The sequence below is a fragment of the Lutra lutra genome, chromosome 15 (genome assembly GCF_902655055.1).
Source record: "Lutra lutra chromosome 15, mLutLut1.2, whole genome shotgun sequence".
NCBI classification, from domain to species: Eukaryota; Metazoa; Chordata; class Mammalia; order Carnivora; family Mustelidae; genus Lutra; species Lutra lutra.
Window position 1 is genome coordinate 30,200,932 of NC_062292.1, and position 8,298 is coordinate 30,209,229.

The window sequence follows — 8,298 nt, forward strand, 5'->3', positions numbered from 1 at the left end:
AATTGATGGGTTCATGTACATACAATTCTAATTTACCTTAAATTCTATATTGAAGAGAATGCTAAGTTTTAAGATCCTCTCCTCAAGGAAAATCATCAGAAAGAACGTAGGGAAGTCAATGGAACTGGTGGCCTAAGGTGTTAAACATATTTCACCATTCACTAAGTACTAAAAGTCCACATCCATATGCTACTAGCATTCTTCACACAGAACAGAAGGGAGTGTGTTTTGAAATATGAAAAAGAAGAGTTCTCTTTCTGATTTCTGAGGGAACTCTAGCCTCCAAATAAAGAAAATGCACTGCACAGGCATGGAACTATACTCTAACTAAAGAAGCCAAGATGTAGCCTAGAATCAATGTAGGGTAGAAAAAGCTTTAATTGTCAAGTCAATAGCATCAGACAAATCAAATATGACAGACTGAAATGGGCCAGAGGCAAGAGGAGTTCTTACTGGAATAGAAATGATAGAAATTTCCACATCAGAAATGAAGCCAACAACTACACTATCAATGCAGGACTGGTCTATCTGGTGGTGAGACTCAGGGTGTAGAAAGGGTCCCGATCAGATCCAAAGAGCATAAAAAATGGCCACAGAAGGATTATTTACTACAGCCAGGAACAGAAGGCTACAACTCTGGGGCCCACACTTGAGACAAGGTTCAGATCCAAGGAACATTCCCCCTACATTCAAAAGCAACCCTGAATCAAACTCATTCTGGACTTACAACAGAGTGGAGGTCAGCAGAATTATTCTAAAAAAAGGCCAAAGAGTAAATATTTTAGGCCTATGGACCAAAGGACAAAAATCAAACATATTACACATTATTCATACAGCGAGAGAAAATGGATTTCCACAAATGTTTTATTGATGAAATTCAATATGAAAATAGTTGAATACAATTTTTAAAAATATTCCTACTTAAATGTTCCTATCAATGAAGAACACAGAGTTCTTTTGAGAAGGGTAACATGTTACATATTGGGATTCAAGGTTAATGTTATCCATCATCAAATTGCTTGCCATTATTCCTTTATAAAAACCATTCTTATCTTGCAGACCTAGAAAAACAGGTCGCAGCCCAGATCTGACCCATGGACCATCATATGTCAGCCCCTATGAGACTGTACATGTCAATTGCAACATCTACTTTAACTCTGGAGTAGCTTGTATTTGCATGCTAACAGCACACCACAAAACATCCCCCCCCAAAAAAGAGAAGTTTGATCTCACTATTAATCAAATAGTATAAAAAATCAAATGAATTATTCTTTTTTCCTATGAGACAAGCGAAAAAATCAAGTTAACCTCACACTTCTTCACAGCAACACTCAAATGCCTGAACATTTCCTCAGGAGAAAAGAGTGGCCAAAGAAGTTTCTACAGAGCCAAGTTTTCATCTAACTATGAAGCTAACAAATATTTCCACACATGCAAAATGCAGTAAAGATATCCATGAACCCTACTTATAAAATGTACATGGTAATAAATTCCACCCTCACAGTGATGAAGAAAAAAGATGGCAATGAAGAAAATAATAGGAAGAGCATTAAATCCATTTAAGTATAGAAGTAGGTCAAAACAACTATAGGACTTCTGATACGCAACAGAACTTTGATAGCACAGAAATAACACAGTATTAAAACAATCAAGAGGGGAGAAGAGGAGGTAAATGGAATATAGGGAACATAAGTGCTTCACCTCTCAGATACACAGAAGTCAATAGATGATACTTAATTTTGATAAATAAAATAATAGAAGTTTAGCTATATTATTTAAAAGTATAAAGGTACCTGTAAAAAAAAAAACTACAATTACAACATATGCAATAAACATTAGGGAGTATGAGATATCAGATAAAAAGAATTGCATGAATTATGTTCTACTTTCTTCATTTCACAATGTGGAGCCAACAGATGCCACCTAAAGTGCATAAATCACAAAGGTTGAAATATATATGATGATTTAAGTCTAGAAGAACTAAAATGATGCACAAACCTTCCCAAATATCAGAGGCAAAACTCTATATTCACACAAAACAGGGATTTAAAACATTAAAAAAAAAAAAAGGACAGTTTTGGTTGACTTTAGTAAGTTGCCTACATAATATTTATTCCCTCCATCCATTTCCCAAACAGTACTTGGATTCTTATTCAGGTAGATCTGAACAAATTATCAAAAAAGAGAAATGAGAAAATGAAAAGACAGGTTAAGTAGTAGACAGGAGAGAATGATAAATCTGACATAATACACATCAAAAGTCTGAAAGAAGAGAGAAAATGGGGAATATAATGACAGATTTCTGGACACCAATCTAAGTTCAGAGTCCTGCAAATTCTAAGCAGGATGAACATATAAGTGTACACATGCACATGTATACACACACACACACACCCTTCCAATGCAGTGGAACTACAGAATGCCAAGGGCAAAGAGGAGATCAAAGCAGTATCCAGAGAGAGATTAAAGTGAAAAAGAGACTAAGTATGGGCTTCTTGATAACGTGCATGCGCGCATGCACACACATGCACACACATGCACACGCACAAACTAAGAGTGGCACAACATCTCCAATGTGCTATGGAAAAATAACTGTCAACTTAGAATTCTAAACCTGGCAAAAGTGTATTTCAAAAATGAAGGCAAAATAAAGGCATTTTGGGCAAATAAAACCAACAGACACACAAAAATAAACCATAAAGGACTTTAAACAGGTGGACTATGGATCCCGAGATGACAGGTCTAAGATGTAAGAAATTATCAGCAGAAGTAACGAATCTGTGTAAACCTAGACAAACACTTACTGAATAAAAGAGTAATGATTTCTTGTGGGACTCCAAGTGAGAAGGCACTAGAGTACACTACAAACAACAGCATAGAGGTCAGAAGGGGGATGATTAAAATTAAATTGTTCTAAGGTATTTGTATTTTCTGGAGGAAGATGGAAAATTATTAAATTTACACATTGGCAAGCTAAGCATACATCTTAAAACTTCTGTAGTAGTCACAAAATAAGGTGGTAGAAATAAATCAAAACATATTAAAAATTAGTCAATACAAATGCACCAAATTTTCTAAAAAGACAAACAAAAACTGGAGGAAAAATCCAGTTATATCCTATTTAAAAGACAAATCTGTAAAACAAAAGGATACAAAAAAGATGTAAGAAAAGGATAGTAAAAAGATATATCGGGCAACTATTAGGCAAAATAAAGATATTAGAGCTGTATTTCTATCAGAAATAATAGATATTAAGGCAGAAGTAGTCATTAGACGTAAAGAAGTTCATGGCATAATGATTAAGGTTCATTTCACCAGGAAAATAAAAGTTCTGACCTTCCACCTAACAACATAACTTCAAAGTATGTAATGTACATAGTTTGTATATAATTGTACATAATTGCAAATATGTAATGCCAAACACATAATTCAAAAACTGGCAGAACCATAAGGAGAAACAAATAAATATAGCAGATAATAGAACATTGTAACAAATTCATTTCAGTTAATCAGGTCAACCCCCCCTGCCACCAAAACAAAACACAAACAAAACCAGTAGTGACACAGATTTTAATAACCTAATTTTAAAGTCTGACTTCACAAATACACTATGTACATCTCAAGAAGTGGAGAGTGCATGTATTTTAAAGTGCACATGGCAGAGTTTCAAAATTAACCACCTACTGGGTCCTAATATAAGTCTCAACAACTTTCAAACACTGTATGATCATACAATCCAAATTCTATGACCACATTGCAATCAGATTAGAAATAAAGTGATAAAAAGTGAAATCCCATAAATCTGGAAATGAAGAAACACCTGTATAAATAACTCATGTTCAAAGAAAGAACCATAATGAAAATTTCAAAATATTAAGAATACTAAGATATTAAATATTAAAACTTTTGAGATGCATCTCAAGAGGCATGTACAGGCAAATAAAAGCTTTTAATGCTTATACCAGAAGAAAGGAAAGACTATTTAAAGAAGTTAGAAAAAGCAAAACTTTGTAAATCCAAAGAAAGTAGAAAGAAAAAAATAAAGATGAGAGCAGGCCTCTGGACATCAACAAGGTAACGGGAGTGGGAGATACCACTCTTTGTCCCCCACCCCAGAAAGGACAAACCGTATCCATGAACAAAAATAAGCCTGGGAGGGCTCAAGAGTCTGATTCAGAACTACAGCAACACAGTGGGGAAAAAAGAGACTAACTCCACAGAAAGGATCCCTGGGGAGACTGGCTAAACTGAGACAGCTGGCTAAGAACCAAGAAGAAGGTGGGCTGTCAGCGTCTGTCACACAGGGGCTGCCATCATAGTTCCCAGTGGCATGTTCTAGGAGGACCCTGGTAGCCTTTGTCACTGAGCATCTCAGCAGCTCCCACAACAGCCCAGACTACACAGACCTCATTTGTATATAATTGGTGGAGGATCCAAGAGTGTCTGTCATGTGGACTGCACTGTGTTGCTCCCCAGAGGACACCAGGGCATCAGCTACTGAGACAAGCAACAGGCAGCACTGCCCAGAGCCAAGGAACAACCAGAGAGGGAGACTCTGCTGCCCCTCCCCCAGAAGCAGCACAGCCACACCACCAGCCCCACATACACCTTGGTCCCAGGGTTCCAGGGTGCCCACTTCAGACTCCATCTCCTTGGCTGCTCTGCACATGGCCCTGCTCCAAACCCGAGCCCCATGGCTGCTCTATAGGCATCTCTGTGGCAGGCACTGGGGTCACCACTGCTGGGGAATACCCAGCTCCTCAGACCCCAGAGCTTCTGGAGCCCCAGAAGTGCCCACATATCAGACACCAATGCCCCCAGCACTACAAGGGCCCTCGTAGCTGTACCCTATGCCAAGATGGATCCCTTCAACCATAACACCCTGCACAGCAGGGAAAAGGACCAGGAAGTCCCCAGCAGACTTCACTAGCAAAAGACCTTAATAGTCCCCACTGGCACTGTGAACACCTGCAGCCTTGGCCACTGAGAACCCTTAAAATTTATGCCAATACTGACCTCACTGAAGAGGCTACATGTAAAATATGTTGTGGAGTCTTCCCTAGGGCCAGAACTGCCACACCCCACTAAGCAGTGCCCTTGCATCCACCCACAGGAGGCCCTGAACCACAAAAACCAGTCCCTAATGCTGGAAGAGATGACCGCTCCATCAAATGCATAGACATCAATGTAAAGCTACCACAGAAACACAAAAAATTAAGGAAACATGACACCACCAAAGGAATACAGTAATCTTCCACTCACAGACCTCAAAGAAATGGGAGACATGTGAATTGCTGGACAAAGAATTCAAAATAATTTTGTTAAGGAAGCTCAGTGAGCTACAAGGGAACACAGACAATTAAACAAAATCAGGAAAACAGTATGAGAACAAACTGAAAGGTCAACAGAGAGAAAGAAATCATAAAAAGAAACCAAACCAATTCTGTAGCTGAAGAATACAATGAAAAGAAAACGCACTATCATCAACAGCAGACTCCATCAGGCTGGAAAAAAAAAAATCTGTGAACTCAAAGACAGATCATTTAAAATTATCCAATCAGAGATAAAAGGAAGAAGAATTAAAAAGATTAAAGAAAGCCTATGCAAATTGTGGGATACTATCAAGTAGAGTCCCAGAAGGAGAAGAGAGAGAGAAGCAGAAAGCTTTTCTAAATAATAGCTGAAAATTTTCCACATATGGAGCAGGAAAAAGGTGGGAGATCCAGGTGTATGAGGCTAGTAAGTTCCCATACAGATTCAACACAAAGAGGACTTTGCTGGGATACACTGCATTAAAACTGTCAAAAATCAAAAGCAGAGAATTTTAAAAGCCACAGAAGAAAAGAAACTCAACTCGTAAAAGGGAACTCCCATAAGGCAGTCAGGGCTTTCTCAACACAAACCTTGCAGACCAGGAGAGAGTGGGAAGGTATAGTCAAAGTACTGGAAGAAAAAAACTTCCAATGAAGAATATTTTACCCAGAAGAAGTGTCCTTTAGAAATGAGGGAGAGATAAAGACTTTTTCAAACAAAAGCTGAAGGGGTTCATCTCCATTAGACCTGCTTTACAAGAAATGCTAAAGGGAACTCTTCAAGGTGAAATGCAAGCTGCTAGTGAGTCATATGAAAACATATGAAAGTATAAAACTTACAACTTACCAGTAAGGAATATAGACGAATTCAGAATAATACCATAATAGTGTTATGCAAATCACTAAACTCTAGTATAATGATTTAAAGATAAAAGTATTAAAAATAACTATAGCTAAAATAATTTATGAATATATACAGAATATGAAAAGATGTAAACTGTGACATCAAAACCATAAAATGTTGGGGCGGGGGAGTAAAAGGTATTTCGTATGCAATCAAAGTTAAGCTGTTTTCAGCTTAAAACAGACTAGCATTAAAAAAAGGGTTTTACATAAGCCTTTTGTTAACCTATAGTAGGTGCATAAAAGATCAAAGGAAAGAATCAAAGCATACCACCCCTGGAAAATCATCGAATCACAAAGGAAGATGGCAAAGAGGTAACAAGTAATAAAGGAACTATAAAATAGCTAGAAGGGGTGCCTGGGTGGCTCAGCCTGTTAAGAGTCTGCCTTTGGCTCAGGTAATGACCTCAGGGTCCTGGGATTAAGTCCCGCATTGGGCTCCCTGCTCAGTGGGGAGCCTGCTTCTCCCTCTCCCTCTGCCTGCCACTCTCCCTGCTTGTGCTCTCTCTCTCTTTCTGTGTCAAATAAATAAGTAAAATCTTTAAAAAAAAATTTTTTTAAATAGCCAGAAAACATTTAACAAGATGGCAATAATAAGTCCTTATCTGCAAATAGTTACTATACTATACATGTAAATGTACCAACTTTTCCAACAAAAAGAGTAGCTGATAAGGTTAAAAAAGGCCTAACTATATGCTGCCTACAAGAAACTCACTTCAGCTTTCAGAACACATATAGGCTCAAAGAAAAGAGATGGAAGAAGATATTTCATGCAAACAGTAACCAAAAAGACTAGGGGGAGTTGTATCAGATGAAATGTACTTTAAGTTCAAAACTGTAACTTTGTAGCATCAAGAGGATATAACAACAGTAAACATACATACGCCCAACATCAGAGGACATAAATATAGTAAGCAAATACTAACAGATCTGAAGGCAGAAATACATAGCAATGCAATAATAACAGAAGCCTTTAATACTCTAATTTCAACTTGAATAAATCATCCAGGCAGAAAATCAACAAAGAAATATATGATTTGAACTACACTTTGGACCAAATGGACATAACAGATATATGCAAAACGTATCCAACAGCAGCAGGGTGCACATTCTTCTCAAGTGAATGCAGAACATTCCCTAGGATAGATCATATGTTAGGCCATAAAACAAGTCTTAAAAATTAAAGAAGACTTTAAATCAGATCAAGTGTTTTTTCCAAACACAATGTTATGAAAACTAGAAATCAAAAACAGGAGGAAACCTGAAAAGTTCAGAAAAATGTAGAAATTAAACAACACGTTCCTGAAAAAACAATATGTCTAGGAAGAAATCAAAAGGAAAATCAAAAATATCTTGAAACAAATAAAAATGGAAATGTAGCTTTCTCGGGTCCCGCTTCGAAGATGACCAAGAAAAGGAGGAATAATGGTCGTGCCAAAAAGGGCCGCGGCCACGTGCAGCCTATTCGCTGCACCAACTGCGCTCGTTGTGTGCCCAAGGACAAGGCCATTAAGAAGTTTGTTATCCGGAACATAGTAGAGGCCGCCGCTGTCAGGGATATTTCCGAAGCTAGTGTCTTCGACGCCTATGTGCTTCCCAAGCTCTATGTGAAGCTACATTATTGCGTGAGTTGTGCCATTCACAGCAAGGTAGTCAGGAATCGCTCTCGTGAAGCACGGAAGGACCGAACACCCCCACCCCGATTTAGACCCGCGGGTGCTGCCCCACGACCTCCACCAAAGCCCATGTAAGGAGCTAAGTTCTTAAGGACTGAAGAAAAGCTGTTCTCCAGGAAAAAAATAAATAAATGGCAATTACACTTCAAAAAAAAAAAAAAAATGGAAATGTAACACATCAAAAACTGTATCATGCTGCAACAAAAAGTAGTTCTAAAAAGAAAGTTTATAGCAATTAGAAACCAACTTAAAAAAGAGAGACCTAAAATTAATAACCTAACTGTATACCTTAAACAACTAAAAAAAAGAGCCAAATTAGAAGGAATTAAATAAGATTAGAGCAGAAGTAAATGAAATAGAGATCAGAAAAACAATAGGAAAGATATAAACTAAGAGTTGGATCGTAA

At 37.7% G+C, this 8,298-nt stretch overlaps 1 protein-coding gene across 1 annotated transcript; it reads left to right on the forward strand.

Annotated features, from left to right (window-relative positions):
* Positions 1-7,597: 7,597 nt before the first annotated feature.
* On the forward strand, positions 7,598-8,054 carry LOC125086179 (40S ribosomal protein S26). Its single transcript, XM_047705360.1, has one exon. It carries the CDS (start codon positions 7,619-7,621, stop codon positions 7,964-7,966), a length of 348 nt encoding a protein of 115 aa, XP_047561316.1. The 5' UTR covers positions 7,598-7,618; the 3' UTR covers positions 7,967-8,054.
* Positions 8,055-8,298: the final 244 nt, after the last annotated feature.